At 45.8% G+C, this 17506-nt stretch overlaps 1 protein-coding gene across 6 annotated transcripts in view; it reads right to left on the bottom strand.

Annotated features, from left to right (window-relative positions):
* Positions 1 to 15994, bottom strand: part of TSC1 (TSC complex subunit 1) — a 29908-nt gene extending 13914 nt beyond the window's left edge. The window contains exons 1-15 of one of the 6 annotated variants that reach the window (XM_081967218.1): positions 15860 to 15994; positions 12096 to 12163; positions 11149 to 11342; positions 10510 to 10613; positions 10148 to 10300; positions 8740 to 8884; positions 8077 to 8231; positions 7396 to 7469; positions 7062 to 7240; positions 5760 to 5875; positions 4392 to 4512; positions 2861 to 2916; positions 2293 to 2359; positions 1191 to 1295; positions 51 to 624 (exon numbers count right to left, since the gene is read on the bottom strand). In XM_081967218.1, coding sequence (XP_081823344.1) covers positions 51 to 624; positions 1191 to 1295; positions 2293 to 2359; positions 2861 to 2916; positions 4392 to 4512; positions 5760 to 5875; positions 7062 to 7240; positions 7396 to 7469; positions 8077 to 8231; positions 8740 to 8884; positions 10148 to 10300; positions 10510 to 10613; positions 11149 to 11254 — 1955 coding nt within the window. In that variant the 5' untranslated portion in view covers positions 11255 to 11342; positions 12096 to 12163; positions 15860 to 15994. Of the gene's footprint in view, positions 1 to 50; positions 625 to 1190; positions 1296 to 2292; positions 2360 to 2860; positions 2917 to 4391; positions 4513 to 5759; positions 5876 to 7061; positions 7241 to 7395; positions 7470 to 8076; positions 8232 to 8739; positions 8885 to 10147; positions 10301 to 10509; positions 10614 to 11148; positions 11343 to 12095; positions 12164 to 13667; positions 13690 to 15233; positions 15303 to 15620; positions 15750 to 15859 lie in introns of those variants that run through there. The other 5 variants (XM_081967217.1, XM_081967219.1, XM_081967221.1 and 2 more) reach the window with 5 other exon arrangements.
* Between the last annotated feature and the right edge of the window lie 1512 nt (positions 15995 to 17506).

Below are 17506 nucleotides of genomic sequence, written 5' to 3'. Positions count from 1 at the left end.
AACCCGGCATATTATCCGGAGCGAGTCCAGCGAAGACATAAGCCACTTACTTGTTGAGTTCTCTGCTGTGAGCATCAGCCCCGTGTTGGAGCAGCCTGTCTAGGACCCTCAAAGGCGAAGCAGAGAGAAAGCCTTCGTCCTCCAGTCCTCCCTTGAATTTTTTCAGCAGCTCTTCGGTCTTCCGGCTGACAAACAGGTAAGCAGTTTTGGGTAACGCCACCTCAAACAGGTGCTCGTATTCAGGAAGCGGTTGACTCCCAAACCCAGATCTCTGACGAGCGGGGATTTTACAAGGGCTGGGAGTCAAAATGCCCGGATCGGGGGAAGCCCACAGTTCCTGGATTCTCCCAGGAATCTCTTCGGCATCCCGACAAGGCCGCTCGATGGGCGTGAAGGCTTGCTTCGGAGTATCCCGCGGGCCTTCCAGCCAGGATTGGTCCAGGAAAGATGTCAAAGGCTCGGCGTTCGAAAACTGCCCTGCGGCGGTTGAAACGAGCGACTGAGATTTCCGAGAGCCGGAGAGATTCTCGCTGGATTGGTAGAACGGAGAATCAAAGCCTCCCCGGGGCACGACGGGCTCGGCGTCCGCGGCGGTGATCTCGGAGAGTTCGTTGGAGATGGCTTCTGCAGGAAAAAAAGGAGGTGGGGAGGAAATGTTCCGTTTATTGAGGCTTGATCCTGTCTCCTTTGGAAGGGCAGGCAAAGAGCAGCTGACGTTCAAAGCAACCACGTATATTTTATTATTTTTAATAAATTTTATTTTAAACAGCAGTTCCACATCTGTATGTATATACAATTGATCGTTTGCCTCCTATACATTCCAATCTTACATTCGTGGTGTCCTTATTCTATACTTATTTATATGTACTATTCCATATTTATTTATGTATTACTGTTTATATCAGACCATCATGTTACCTATATTGTACTTTGTGTTCTAACTAACTCTTAACTACTTTTCCTTAATTTATCTTAACTGTATCTCCTTATCTCTCTCTCCTGATACTTCTATTACATCAGTGTTTTAGGATTTCTTATTTCTGTCCTCTAACCATTTGTTCCAGGTTAAATAATATTTTGATTCCTCCTTTCCTTGTATTTCTTTCGTCAGTTTGTCCGTCTCCACACATTCTAAAATTTTTCTTATCACCTCCTCTTCCTTTGGTACCGAAGCAACCCCATATATTCACCTTCCTCTCGGTCTTTCTCTCCGCTGTCTTCGCAAGAGGCCTCGAGGTCACCCAGGATGTTGGGCAGGTCGCTCAAAGTTACAGAATTTTTGCTGCCTTGGGAGTCTGAATAACCAAGGTCAAAAAAGAAAGAAAGAAAGAAAGAAAGAAAGAGAGAGAGAGAGAGAGAGAGAGAGAAAGAAAATGAGAAAATATAAAAGGAAATTCAACATTCCCTTACTAATACAAATACCTTCCATCAGCCCTTTTCCCCTGGCCAAAATTTTGCTGACTTGCTCCAAATGCTATCAGAAGTAGGTAAATTCCACTACAGGCAATCCTCGACTTTATGACCATAATGGAGCCTCCCCATTGTGGTCATAAGTCGAGGAGTATCTGTACGGAAGACCCCAACAAGCTTGAACAAGGAAGCTCAAGAGTTCTGCATACAACACAACAATGGAAGGAGGGAAAGGAGAGAGGAGAGGAAAGGAAAGGGGAGAGAAAGAAGAAAGGGTAAAGGACAGGAAGGAAGGGAGAAGTAAGAGTAGGAGAGAGGGAAGGAAGAGGGGAGGAGTAGGGGGGAGGAAGGGAAAGAAGAAAAGAGAAAGGAGAAGAGGAAAGAAGAAAGTAGAGAAGAAGAGAAGAGAGGAAAGGAGAGGGAATAAGAACGGGAAAAGGAGAAGAAGGAAGGAAGGAGAACAGTAGGAGAGAGGAAGGGAAGGAAAGGGAGTAGAGGAGAGGAGGGGGAAGAAGAAAAGAGAAAAGGAAAGAAGAAAGTAGAGAAGAAAGGAGGGTAGGAGAAAGAGAGAGGGAAGTAGGGTTGTTGTAATACAAAATGGACGTACGGGATGGAAGGAAAGCAATCTCAAATGTATTATTATATCTTTAGGGGAAGAATGGAATTATAAATGTTAAAGGATAATGTATGACACTAATAATATCTAGGAGAAATGTATATTTGTGAAATGTTATGTACGAGTCAGAAACATTAAAAACCTTTTCCAAAAAAAGATAGAACCGTTGTTAACTTCGGAGCGTCACTAAAGATGTTTACCGTGTAAATTGGGTCAATAATAATGAAAATATGAGAAAAGGGCCGCAATTTAACACGGAAACTCACCTAAAGTTCTGTTGATGATATTTTGCTGTCGGGTCAGAAAAGGCTTCGAAGGATCTGCTTTTTCCTCCTGGGGAGGGCGGGGAAAAAAGAGGATTTAATTCAAATTCAATTGTCACGCGCTGGCCACGCCCACGCGGCAGTTGGAAGAGTTCTTTTCAGGTGGGGAGGGGGAGTAGAACGTCTAACTCCTTAGCATCAGAGCGTGTTAATAATACCATAAGAAATACTAATGATCTGATGGTCATTTCAAAAAATCCTTTCTTAGCAAGCACCTTCAAGCCAAGAGGAAGATATGTGCCAAATTTCAAGTTTGTGGGCTTTACGGTTCTGGAGATTTTGTGATGGTGCATGAGTGGTATTTCACTTTTATATAGATAGATAGATAGATTCGGGGAGGGGGGGGGAGTCAAATACATTGCACGGAATGGCGCAAATCAACCTGGATCCTAAGTACAAAGCGGGAAGCAAAATCGTATCACCAAGAATTGTCTAGTTAGCTCACTCCACACATTCTTCTACCCGCGGGTCAAAGACAGAGCGAGCCCCTGCTAGAAACGGTAGCTTTTACCTTCTTTGATGGTGCAGCAGCGGTCGTCGCAGGAACTGAACCCGGAACCAAATCGTCTGAAATTCAGAACAGAAGACCGATTGGCTGCCACCGCTGGGACCTTCCTTTTCCCAGCTGCTCAACGGCGAATTTCCAACAAAGTTTAGCAAACTTTTAACAAAGGAAGACGCAACACGCCTGCCTTTGGCTTCACGGGTCTCTGATTTGCTACTATTTTTCTTAAAAACGAAAATTGCCTACGGAGCCGATGGTCAGCAAAGCGAGGCGCCACATTCTGAGAAAAGCATTTTATTTTGCAAAGGAAATCTTGACACCAAAATTATCTCCGGGGAATAAGAGAATGTGTGGAAGCCTCTACACTCGCTGGTTGAACCCGCAGGTGTCAACAGGGGCCTTTTGTGAATGCACCCATCACACCCCCACGTTGTGACGTTTTGAACGGCATCCGTCCCCCCCCCGTCCCCGCCCGTTCCTTAAAACGGTCCTCGGCTTACGACCATTGAGCCCAATATTTCTGTTGCTGAGACATCTGTTCAGCGAGCTTTGCCCCATTTGATGACCTGGCTGACCACAGTGGTTAAGTGAATCCCTTTTACGTTAGTAACAGGGTTGTTAAGTGACTTTGCTTGTCGGAAGGTCACGAAAGGGGGTGGAGCCCTGGGGCGTCACGCTGCAACCGTAGTCATAAATGTTAGCCGGTTGTCAAGTGCCTGATCTCATGACCCTGAGGAATGCTACAATGATTGTTAAGTATGAAAAACGATTGTAAGTCACTTTTCTCACTGCGGTGGTAACTTCAAATGGTCATTTAATGAACCGTTGTAAGTTGGCCACTGCCTGTACTCAGCTTCAGCTTCTTAAGCCCCCTTCCCTGCCTCATTCCCCCCCCCCTCCCCGAATAAATATCCCGGTATCGAGGTGGCTCAGTGTTAGAACGCAGTACTGCAGGCTACTTCAGCTGTCTGTTAGCTGCAGTTCAGCAGTTCGAATCTTACCAGGCTCAAAGTGGACTCAGCCTTCCGTCCTTCCGAGATGGGTCAAATGAGGACCCAGATTGTTGGGGGGGCAAGAGGCTGACTCTGTAAACCGCTTAGAGAGGGCTGTAAAAGCACCCCGAAGTGGTATATAAGTCTAAGTGCTATTGCTTCCTTCCTTCTCTCCCTCCCTTTTCTCCTCTCTCCTTCCTTCCTTCCCTCCCTCCCACGATAGGGCAGTGATTAGAATATAGCACCGCAGGCTACTTCAGCTGACTGCTAGCTGCAGTTCGGCAGATCAGATCTCAGTGGCTCAAGGTGGACTCAGCCTTCCGTCCTTCCGAGTTGGGTCAAATGAGGACCCAGATTGTTTGGGGGGGCAAGAGGCTGACTCTGTAAACCGCTTAGAGAGGGCTGCAAAAGCACCGTGAAGCGGTATATAAGTCTTAAGTGCTATTGCATATTCCAGAAAGGTGGCTGAGCAGAGGCCCTCGCAAACCCCAAAATTTCACGCCTGGGGGAAGGGGAAGAAATTGGGGGAAAGCAATACGTCATACCGGCTATGCTGAAGAACTTGGTGTGAGGCTGGGAAGAAGTCTGCAAAGACTCCAGGGAAAGGCCGGGAGAGGTTGGAGGGGTGCTCATGCCACAAACAGCAGAGGGGCTCCAGAAAGGCGCCTGAAAAATAAATTGAGCGTTACGCCAGAGGATGGGGGGGGGGGTGAAATGGCTTTGAGTAGCAATCTGAGCTTCTTCCCCCCACCTCCCACATGCTCCCTTGCCCAAGGTCCACCATGGGGAGAGAGAGAGAGAACAATCCATCTGTGGAAATCCATCCACGTTACTAATCCACCTACAACTTCTGTAATCCCGTGGAAATCCCAACGCTGGAGGGCCGCCTATGTTATTATGGTGGCCAGGATGATGTTATCCCTTCAGCAATGATTCTATTCATTCTATTAATTCGTTTACAAACACTGGGATAACATGGAAATTCAACCATGGGCATCCACACTGGTAATTTAACAGAATAACGGAGTTGGAAAGGGACCTTGGAGGTCTTCTAGTCCAACTCTAGACCCCTTCAAACAATGGGCTGGCCAGTCTCTTCTTAGAATAGAAGAGAATAGAAGAGTTGGAAGGGACCTTGGAGGTCTTCTAGTCCAACCCCCTGCCTAGGCAGGAAACCCTACATCACTTCAGACAAATGGTTATCCAACCTCTTCTTAAACACTTCCAATGTTGTGGCATTCACAACTTCTGGAGGCAACTTCTGTTCCACTGATTAATTGTTCTAACTGTCAGGAAATTTATCCTTACTTATAAGTTGCTTCTCTCCTTGATTAGTTTCCACCCATTGCTTCTTGTCCTACCCTCAGGTGCTTTGGAGAATAGCTTGACTCCCTCTTCTTTGGGGCAACCCCTGAGATATTGGAAGACTGCTATCATGTCTCCCCTAGTCCTTCTTTTCATTAAACTAGACATGCCCAGTTCCTGCAACCGTTCTTCATATGTTTTATCCTCCAGTCCCCTAATCATCTTTGTTGCTCTTCTCTGCACTCTTTCTGGAGTCTCAGCATCCTTTTTACATCGTGGTGACCAAAACTGGATGCCGTATTCCAAGTGTGGCCTTATAAAGTGGTATTAACCCTTCACGTGATCTTGATTCTCTCTCTCTGTCGATGCAGCCTAGAACTACGTTGGCTTTATTTGGCAGCTGCTACACACCAAAAAAGCCAACACAGTTCTAGGCTGCCGAAACAGAGGGATAAATTCTTGAAACTGCCACGCAAGGAAGGCAAGAGGTTAAAGTAGTCCGAAGAGCCCACTTTGCAAACTGGGTCCCGCAAATAACCCGCGAGGGACCCACCCCAACGGAAAGATTTCAACGTTGTCCTCCGAGACTATAAACCCCACCCTGTTACCTGCTGAGGCTCGGTGGACATGCTTGAGGACTGGGGGTTCAGGATGTGAGGTAGCTGCCCTGGTATCTGGGCGAGGACTAGCCGAGAGGAAGAGTAAGGGGTAGACGTCACAGCTCCTGCAGTGAAAAAGACAGAAAAGCAAAGGATATGTTAGGTTTATCCAGTTTCCCCCCGTCCACTTTGCTGGCCAGAAGCCCCCAGGGAGGGTTGCAAATTAGGGTCATGTGACTGGTTGCAAATCACTTTTTTTCCAGCATCATCGAGGGAGTAGTTGGCCTAATGCAAGAAACATTCAACAGAAGAGAATTGTGGAAGCTCAAGGTTGAAAGAAGCAGCCCTTGGTGATCTCTGAGCTTGGTGGTTTCCTTGCAGACGTTTCGTGACCCAGCTAGGGAACATCATCAGTGTTAAAAGGGAGTCGGGGGTTTGTGGAAAGGAGGAGGAGGAGGAGGAAGAGGAGAAAAAGCAGCTAGGGAACATTGTCAATGTTAGCGAGCGTGGGGTTTGTTCCCTTCTTAGGTACAGATAAGCGGGGATTTGCACCAGACAAGACATCAAGCCGAAAACAACACCCCAAGCAAGGAACTACAAAGAAGAAAATCACACACACACACTCACCTAACAGAAAGCAAACCTCACACTCGCTAGCACTGATGATGTTATCTAGTTGGGTTAATGAAACATCAGCCAGGAAACAACCAAGAGCATTAAGGACCCCAAGTCCTCCTCTTTTCTTCCCTTCCCCTCTCTGCACCCCACTCCCTTCTAGCACTGATGATGTTACCTAGTTGGGTCATGAACTGTCTGAAAGAAAACCACCCAGCTCAGAGAGCACCAAGGACCCCACAGTGGTCCTCCTCCTCCTCCTCTCTTCCTCCTCCTCCCCGTCTTCTCCTCCCTTCTCCTTCTCCATTCCACAAACCCCACTCCCTTCTAGAATTGATGTTACCTAGTTGTGTAAATGAAACATCTGTAAGAAACCACTTGGACTCACCATCCTACTACTACCACCACCCATTTCCCCGAAAATAAGACAGGGTCTTATTTTCTTTTGACACCCCCCCCCCAAAATAAGCGCTTGGCCTTATTTTCAGGGAGCTCTTATTATTTTTGAGGTGCAGGAGGCAACGAGCATGGTCACCTCAGGGCCGCTGCTGTGTTGCGATATTTTCAGAGGAGGGCTTATTTTAGCCCATGCGCTCAAAATCCTAATTGGGCTTATCGTCCAGGGAGGTCTTATTTTCGGGAAACTACGGCAAAATTGTAGCCGTTTGTACCTTTGGGAGGATTAAAGCATCTTACCCAGACTGCTGTGAGGAATCAGGTAAGGACTGGCATCAGAGTCGGTGGGGCGAAGGGATACGTGCGTGCAGGCTTGTAGGGCGGCTGGGCAGCAGCCGTCTTCATAGGAAGCTTCTGCTGGATCCAGGGAGATTTTGGCACATTCGACCACCACGTCGTGCGTTTCTAGCCTCTTCCACCTATTGGAGGCACAAGCAACTTTCGGTTCTCACCTGCTCTTAAGGCTTGCCACTTTCCAGATTTTGAAGGGGAAACGTTCCCGTAATCCCAACGATAAGGACGTTGGTTCTCCCAAACTTTCCGTCATGAGAGAGAGAGAGAGGAGCGTACGTACCTCCGAGGGTCCAGCTCGTGATCCTTGGAACCGGTCACCAGCTCCGGATGGATACGGACGTGGCCCATCATTGGCTGAAAGGACAGCAAAGAGGCCTCATAATAGGGACAAAGGCAAGGAGATGTCAGGCCTGCAGCCACCTTGTCTTTTGGATCTTTGGCCTGCCATTTTTTTTTATTATTCTGCTGTGCCTTTTCTATGGTGGGAAAATGGGATTGTACGGAGTTAGATGATATGTAGCCATAACAACATTCTTTCTAGAAAGACAAAGGTCATCCTTTGTCTCTGCACCTGACCAGAATTGGATGGCTGGAACTGCCAGCACGGCAGTGGGAGATGGGACCATGGGATGGACTTGTCAAGATCTTGAACTTTCAACTGGGTGGGGGGAAAACCGGGAAGCTTTCAGATTCAGGTTTTCCCAGATGTGCCAACATGGCTCTCGTAATAAATCGGAACTTTGAGCAATACTTTGCCTCGGACTCTGATTTACTTTTGGGTGCTATTTGGGACCCTGACAGGAGAAGTATTTCAAATTCACAATACATTTTAACACACTGTTAGGATTAATAATACAGTTAGAGTACCTAATCTTAAATTACCATCTACTAACCTGAATTTAATGTGTTTACGGTATTTTCCCATTTTCGTTAATGTATTTTTCTCGTTATATTTGGTTACCTTGATGACCTCTTCAAAGGTCTCCAGGTTTTCCTTCATACTGTAGTGGGAGCGCAGAAAGGAGACAAAATTGCACGGGTACATTCCATAGAGGCGGTGGAAGAGAGCATACACGCTAGCGTGGAGGTGGACCAGGTAGATCTCAGCCACGTGGCCTGGGGAGGAAGCCAGCATAAAAATGTATCAGCCCATCACCTCTTGCACAACTCTACCCATCCAATTCTCTTCCCCAACGCCTAATTCTAAAAACAACGTTAAGACCTCCCCTTGCTCAAAATGAAACTTTCTTTTTTTAAAAAGAGGAGGATATATGTTAAAATTAAAGGTGCATATTGAAATGGAATTATAAATACCACCAACATAAAACGGAGCTCGCTCAGAGGCTGAAATACACCAAGTAAATGAGATGAAGAGGGAGAAGTAGAGGAGAGAGGTAAGGGAAGAAGAGAGGGATAGGAGGGCGGGAGGGGGGGGAAGAGGAGGAGAGAAAGAAGGAGTGCAAAGGGGAGAGAGGAAGGGGAAGTAGAGAAGAGAAAGACGACAGGGGGAAGAAAGGAAGTAGGGGGAAGGAATATTAATAATATTCAGTGGGAGATGGATGGGTGATGGGCCAGCATTCTATCTAAAACTAGAGGGACCAAGAGAAACATCTGAACATCTCACCTGGGTTCTTCAAGTACCAAGATGAAAGGCGGCCGAAGATGCCAAAGAAGTCGTGCAGGTACTGCTTCCCAGACTGAGGGATCATGGGTAGCAACGTGATTAACACTAGTACCCCGGTGGAGAGGACCACGACGTCGGTGTCAGTCTGCCATAAAAGCGGGGAAAAAGATATATATATATATATGTCCGGGATTAAATAGGCAGCTGATACATCATGAGTTTGGAATAAGCAACTTTAAAAACGGTAACGGCGCACATTTCGAATAGATGTAGTCTGTAACCTTGGGAAAAGTGGAGGGGGAAAAGGAGGACATCCAGTAACCGAGTGGAGGAATTCAACTGCAAGAGCATTGCTGGAAGAACTGAAGATGGGAGGACAGATCCTCAAAAAGGAGCAATAGCCCTTAAGACTTATCTACCGCTTCACACTGCTTTACAGCCCCCTCCAAGAGGTTTACGGAGTCAGTCTTTCACCCCCCAAAAAACAATCTGGCTCCTCATTTTACTGACCTCGGAAGGATGGGAGGCTAAGTCAACTTTGAGCCGGTTAGGATCGAACTCCTGGCAGTCGGCAGAATTAGCACACAGTATTCATTGGAACCACGGTGCCACCATGACTATCTGTCTATCTCTATTTTATCCATCTATCCTTTCCCTTTTGTCCCCTCTCAAATCATCCATCTATCCATCCATCCAAATAGCACCTAGATGTATATGCTGCTTCACAGTATTTTACAGCCCTCTCTAAGCAGTTTATAGAGTCAGCCTTTTGCCCCCAACCTCATTTTATCCACCTTGGAAGAATCGAAGGCTGAATCAACCATGAGCCAGTCAGGATTGACCTCCTGACGGAGGGGGAGAAGAATTAGCCTGCAATGCTGCATTCTAGCCACCGCACCAGCAGGGCTGTCTAGAGAAGCTAGCTATGTGTCCACAAAGAGTCAACTGGATAAATCAATAAATCTAGCCCCTAGTTTAGGGGCTCAGGAGCCACATGTGGCTCTTCCATCCCTCTGCTGCGGCTCCCTGTCGCTGGTCGGCTCCACAATTGGTAGGATTTTCAGTTAGGACAGGTACAGGAAAAAGGATGGCACACTAGGAGGAGACTCTATGGTGGGGGGGACTGGACTTCCAATCGGCAGAGGAAAAAGGACGGCACACTAGGAGGAGACTCTATGGTGGGGGGAACCAGACTTCCATTCGGCTCCAGAATTTAATGGGGGGCTTCCGGTTAGGACCTTTGTGGCTCTTTTGAGTGTTTAAGGTTGCCGACCCCTGCCCTGGTTACAAAAATGCACACACGTGGGATTTCTTTGGCACTGGAAAAACAACCGAATGTTAGCACTTTCCTCTATCCCCTTCAGCCAAACATGACACATGAGATTTATTAACAGCATTGAGCCCTTACCTTGAGACACTTGAGGAGGGAAAGGAGCACGGGGGCATGAGGGAGCTTATGTTTCCAGGAGGGCTGACATCTAATCACGTGGCCAAGTAGCGAAAGAGTGGCGAGGCGGGTAGCAGGCTTGCTCATGTATTCGTTGATTTTATCGAGAAGGTGCTGGGGAAAAAGTTTTTTTTTTTTTTTAAAGGGAAGGAATGAAAAGCGTTGGCCACAGACAGAAACAGCGGGCGCTAGAAGATATGATCATCAGACAGAGTTGGAAGGAACCTTATAGGTCATCTAGTCCAACCCCCTATTCCTTGACAACTATGACGGAAGCTAGCACTCCCCATCGCCTGGAGGCAAATCATTCTTCTCCTTTTTACCTTGTCGTGTGGCTCTTGAACAGCGATCAGGATGTGCAAAGCTTGTTGGGAGCTGGTTTCCAAGTAGTAGTCCACCAAAGAATTCACCAGCATGGGCCCACGATCTGTGTCGATCCGCCACCCGGACAGAACGACGACAAAACAAAACACCAATCAACTTGCACAAAATGACTTAGTTCTTTCCAGCAGCCGAGCAGACGTCTTGCAATACTTTTATTTGTTAAAAAAAAAATAAGGCAGAGAACGTATCCAACACAACGCCCTCTGCTTATTTTCCCAACAATAACCCTGTGAGGTTGGTTGGGCTGAAAAAAGAGAGACTGGCCCAAAGTCACCCAGCCAACTTTCATGCCTAAGGCGGGACTAGAACTCACCGTCTTCTGGTGATTGGCCCAAAGTTACTGAACCAGCTTTCATGCCTAAGGCGGGACTAGAACTCACCGTCTCCTGGTGATTGGCCCAAAGTTACTGAACCAGCTTTCATATCTAAGGCGGGACTAGAACTCACCGTCTCCTGGTGATTGGCCAAAATCATCCCGCCAACTTTCACGCCTAAGGCAGGACTAGAACTCACATTTTCTGCTTGTGCTTTAGGCGACCCAGAACAAAAGGCAAGAGAGCTCCGGCATCGAAACCCACCTGACGCAAGGTTGTCTCTAAACACAGCCATGATGTCTTCCAGGACAGCCAAGTCTGGGGAATCCAACATGGGGAGAAGTTCCCCAATATTGGTTTGCTGAGACATCCTGCTTCACGCTAGGCGCTGACGTGCATGACAAGGAGTACACGCAAGGCACAGTTGCTTCCAGTTCTACATGGGGGCTCTTGTCAAACTAGGTGAAGAGAAAAAGATAGGTGTCAACTTGTATGTTCATAGCCTGCCATAGCACCTTGTTGGTGAATGTGATTTATGACACAGACAGAGGGGAGAGGATACAGGGATAAAGTTCAAACGCAATTCAGCAGAAATCAGTTTCGGCTCCACAGAAGGACACGCCAAAATGTTGATCCTCATAAATAAATGGATTTCTTTTGAGCCTTTGTCTCGAGGCTCGTAAATTAATTAGGTCATCCTTTGGAAACTTCACAATAGATTTCGGAAAATGTGCCTTTGGCTCTCCCCAGTCACCCACTGAATCCTGAGTTCCCATCCGATACAAGTCAGAATTGAGGCCAAAATTTCTGTTGTGTCACGTTTTTGCCCCCATCTTACACGATTTTTCTTGCCCTACGTTTTTAAATGAATCACTGCGGTTGTTAAGTGAGTCTGGCTTCCCCGCTGACTTTGCTTGTCAGGTGTTCACCAAAGGGGAAATCACACAAACCCTGGGACACTGCAACCATCCAAAGTGTGAGTCAGTTGCCAAGCGTTCAAATTCTGATCAGGCGACCATGGGGATGCTACAACCGTTGTGTGAAAAACGTTCGGTTTTTTTAGTGCCGTGCAATTTTGACCTGTCACTAAACGAACTGTTGTAACTCAAGGACTACCTGTATAGTACACACCCTGCCTGTTTTTCATCTATGTACAAATCTGAACAGAAAAACCTCAGTTGATGCATAAAGTACAGAGGTTAGAAACGTACCTGCTTGGCTGCGAAGTAGCTTCTTCCTTTCCACCTCTATACAATCTGGTTTTTTCATGATCACAGAACTGGAAAAAAAGAAAAAGAAGAGGAGAAAAAAAACCCTACAGTTTAGATGGGTTCTCCTCTCACACCTAAATCAGACATGCATTCAAACTGTAGATAACCAGACCATTTCACCTAGAAGCAGTAGTAGGCGCTAAAGAAAGAATTCAAATGAAAATGGTCTTTTTAAAAAAAAGAAAGCCTCCATGATTCCTGGATCCACCAACATGATTATTTTCCAAAAGAGTGTGTTTTTTTTAAAGAAGGAAGGAAGGAAGGAAGGGAGACAGGAAAGAAAGAAAGAAAAAGAAGGAAAGAAGGAAAGAAGGAAGGAAGGAAAGAAGGAAAGAAGGAAGGAAGGAAGGAAGGAAGGAAGGAAGGAAGGAAGGAAGAAAGAAAGAAAGAAAGAAAGAAAGAAAGAAAGAAAGAAAGAAAGAAAGAAAGAAAGGGTTTTATATTAATCAACTGAAATTCTATCTAGGCAAAACCTTCCTTTTAAATAAGTACTAGACAAACAACACAGGGGAAGCCGGGAGAAGTCAAGATTTGGAAAAGACAAACTAGGTCACCAAATTAAAGTAATCCTGATAAGATATCCATCCATAGCGGGTAAGAAGAAAGTTGGAAAAACCATATTATTAGACTTTCATTGACTTAAATACTACTAATGCCTCTCCGGGTTTAGATCAAGAAAACATTTGAAGAGCCAGTTTCCAGGAGGAAAAATAGCATATAATCAAAAGGTGGAATTAATTTATGAATGATAAGCTGGCCCTGTCATGTTTTAGGGTTAAAGAGTTCCTCTTTTAAGTCTTCACACACATCCCCCACTGCTAGTTACTGCAACAAAGATGATTGAAGCAAGGAAGTAGTAGGGCCATTTGTATTTAGCTGTGGCTATCTCTTTAGCTCACCTACTACATTCTGCAAAACAAAACCATTTTGCCCACTTATTCTGCAAAAGCTGGAGTACACCAGCATGGGGACCCAGACAAGCCTGAAGCTCAGAGCTTCACAAAGACAAACCCACAAAGCTTCGCAAAGGCAAACCCGCAATACATTTTGAATGTATTGCATTTAAAAATATATATATATTATATGCAATAATACACAGTAAACACCTGTTTTCCTCTCCTTCCTGCCCAAACTTGTTTGCATAACTCTCCTCCCCCCCACCCCCCTTTCGAGTTAAAAGCAAAGATGTCCTAGAAATACCCTTTAGTACCCTTCAAAGGGGAATTGTTCTGCCATTCACTGGGGGGCGGGGGGGGGGGGGAGCTGTCCTTTTCTTCCCCATATCCTGCATTCCTCCCAGCCTCCTCCTCCTTTGCCCCTCCTCCCCAAACCTGAGCCTTGCCCAGTCCCCATTTTCACCTAGCTCATCCCAAGTCATCTATTCAGGATTTTGTCTCTTTCGCTCTTCTAAAAGATAATTTGGTACCCGCCCCCCCCTGCACCCATTCAGATGCCTAAAAAAGCAGGCTTCAAGAGAAACCCCTCTCCCGACTTGGGATTTCAACACACCACCCCGCATGATTGCTGGTTTATGAAAAGGGGTCCAATCCAGAGGTGAAATTCAGCAGGTTCTGACAAGTTCTGGAGAACTGGCAGCGGAAATTTTGAGTAGTTTGGAGAACAAGCAAATGCCACCTCTGGCTGGCTCCAGAGTGGGGAGGGAATGGGGATTTTGCAGTATCCTTCCCCTGCCACGCCCACCAAGCCATGCCACGCCCACCGAACTGGTAGTAAAAAAAAATGAATTTCAACACTGGTCCAATCCTTCCCTCCTAACCTCACCCACCCTGCCCGTTGGATTACATACATCATTCAGCCCCTTTCATTAACTCTGTACATAATTAATTCTGTAACTAGTGATCCTATATATTCATACAGTATATAATATAAATATGTGTGTGTGTGTATGTATATCCCACCCAGCCCTTCTGTATATAACTCTGTGTAATGAATTCATAGTCGCTAATGAGTGAACCTATATATATCCTAACGTATATATTATAAATGCATGTATATACCTTATACCTTGTATCTTATATAATATTTGGCGCCCACCAACCCTTTTGATTAACTCTAAATATAATTCTATTAAGGTTAAAAGATTCTGTGCATGTATTAAAATGTATACGATATAAATGCATGCACATACCATATATATATTTGATATATGCATGCAAGCATACATACAGATTATATACATACACACAAATATATACATACATACACATATATGGTATATATGTATGTATGTATATATGTGTATGTGTTTGTGTGTGTGTGTGTGTGTGTGTATGCATGTCAAATATATATACGATATGTATGCATGCATTTATATTGTATATACATATGTAGATGCATATACATATCACCCACCCAGCCTTTCTGCATAAAATTATTTTAATGTAACGAGTGACCCTAGAGATAATATATATCATACTGTACTGGTATATAAATATACAATATATCGTATCAATATATCTATCTATCTATCATCATCTATCTATCTATCATCTATCTATCTATCTATTTATCTATCTATCTATCTATCTATCTATCTATCATCTATCTATCTATCTATCATCTATCTATCTATCTATCTATCTATCATCTATCATCTATCTATCTATCTATCTATCTATCTATCTATCTATCTATCTATCTATCTATCATCTATCTATCTATCTATCTATCTATCTATCTATCTATCTTCTATCATCTAGCCCCAACACTGGAAGCCCCAACACTGGAAGTCTTTAAGAAGATGTTGGATAGCCATTTGTCTGAAACCGCATAGGGTTTCCTGCCTAGGCAGGGGGTTGGACTAGAAGACCTCCAAGGTCCCTTCCATCTCTGCTATTGTATTGTATTGTAAACCAGTGATCCTAAATATATGCCCTAATGAATATAATGTAAATGCATGCCTTATATCAATAACAATGATAATAATAATAATAATTCTTTATTGTCAGCGCACAACATACGTGCAATGAGATTGTATAGAGACGTGTATCATTACATATATATACATTTACATGGTAGACGTAATTAGCTGTATTATCTAGGATCACTTTTTGTTACCTTCATAGAATTATATGCAGAGTTAATGAGGGGGTCCGAATTGAGGGGGGGGGGAAATGGAGCAGCCCAATGAAGCCATAAAACATATTAATTAAAAAGGACCCCCCCTCAAAAAATAAAAGACCCTTTCCTGCAAGGGAGCCCCTTCCACCACCACCACCCTGCGGAGAAGACCCGGCCGAGCAGCATGCCCCCCAGCCACCCCTCGCCTCAAAGAAGCCTCCCTGCCCAGGGCGGGGGTCCCTCAGCCCCATAAGGAGCAGCTCCCTCGACACCCCCCCACCGCAGCCGCCCCGCCCCACAGCCGCCTTGCCTCCCCTTCCCCGGGCCTTTTTCCTCGTTTTCTCCGCCGCGCGGGGGCCCTTTGCCCGACCACGGGGGTCTCACCCCTTCCTCTCCCTTCTCCTCCGCCCCTCAGGCTGTTTACCGCTGAAGCCTCCTCTCACCCACAGGGCGCCGCCATCTTGGCCCTGCCACCCTCCGGGCGCCGCTCGCGGATCCCTGCGCGCCCGCCCCGCCTCGCCGAGGGAAAAAAAATAATCCCGAGTCAAATGACCGCCCCTCCACCCCCAACCCGCCGCGACTCTCCCTTCACACACGCCCGGGGAGGTGGGGTGTCTCCTCACCCTCCCGCGTCCGCTTCTCCCGGCGCCCCAGGAAGCGGCTCCCTCCGGGGTGAAGGCGCGGAAGGATCAGGCAGAGAGAGAAGAGTCTCTCGTGATGCTGAGGAGGAGGCCGAGAAGAAGTCCCGGCAGAGAGGGGGAGGAGGGGAGGGGAGGAGGAGGAGGGTCACGTGATGCGGCGGAGAGGCTGGCGGGGTGGTAAACAAGGGGCGGGGCGGGGCCAAAGGATCCCGAGCCACGCCCACCTGGTTGCTGGTGGCAACCGGGCCCGAGCCTTGCTGGAATGGTTTTCGTTCTTTGGGGGAACTACACGCCCCATCAGCCACGGCCCCTAGCCTAGCCCATGGGAAGGAATGCAAGGAAAAAGGACCCGTGCAATCGTTCTCCTTTCTCTTCCTTTGAATAAAGGACCCCTCCATGTCCCCCTTTCCACACACACAAACACACACCTAAAAACATTATCCCTGATTCTGAGTTCAAATTCAGCAAATAATAATAATGATTTATTGTCAGTGCACAAAATATGTACAATGAGATTGGCTGAGCTCCCTCAGTGCACGCGCACACACAACACAATATAATTCAGTGAAGACCAAAAGTCCACAACCCAATAAATAATATTAACAAACACCCAGTCCTATTGCAAATCAGAATTCTCCTCCTCCTCCCCTTTAAATAAACAGATCTAAGATTGCAAATCTCGGATGGCCACAAGAGGGCAGCAGTACATCATATATATATATATATATATATATTTTCTGTCTTTGCTGCACCCTAGAGGTCATTTGAAGCAGTGCTGGGCTGTTTTGAATTCCCAGAATTCCCCTAGACAGCATGCACCCCAATCTCCAAAGCTGCCAGGATCGACAAGCACTGATTTACGGGGTTTGCAATCCTCATACGATCGTTCAGTGCTAAACTCCAATCCTGCATTAACCGGGTTCACACAACCTGTCGTGCCCTGTCTAAATAAAATGCATATATTCCTTGCCTTGCAATCAATTTTTTATTTTATTTATTTTAATTGAAAAATATTACATTTTTTTCCATGACAACTGCAAATCAAGCAAAGCCAAAGAAAAGTGAACAGTAAATCTTAACACACAAGCTAATAACGGTAACAATGATATAATCACAGTCATTATAGTAGTATGACCAAAAATAAAATAAAATAATAAGAGCGTTAACTAAATTTCTACTTACATTAGCCTATTTACAATTTTCCCCATACTATAGTCATAGTTTTATACATCTTTATTTTCCATGCTAACAATCATTGACAGTCGTAAAGTTATTTTCCCTCTCATTTCTACCTCTTGTCTCTTACCCATTCATAAAATTTATTCCGTCACCGATAATATTTCGGTTCACTTACAATCGATTAATAACCGGTTGAAGTTACAATGGCCCTCCCCAAACCTGCTTATGACCCATGTTTGAAATCACAATGGCTGCACCGTAGGCCTGTGCTCCTGTCACATTTTTGCTGCTTGTCAGTTAGCTTATGGGTCGTAAAGGCAAGGACTTGTCGTAAGTCACTCACCCGCCATCCCCAAGCTCCTTACCGGTCTTTTAAGTCTTCAGCGCTTCTGTACTGGTTGGAACGGAATCCGGAACCCACCACTGCAAGGAAGCCAGATTTCACTTAAC

The sequence above is a fragment of the Natrix helvetica genome (genome assembly GCF_964273705.1).
Source record: "Natrix helvetica genome assembly, chromosome: 15".
Lineage (NCBI taxonomy): Eukaryota > Metazoa > Chordata > Lepidosauria > Squamata > Natricidae > Natrix > Natrix helvetica.
The sequence above is the reverse complement of the archived record's forward strand: the minus strand, read 5'-3'. Positions and strand labels throughout refer to the sequence as shown.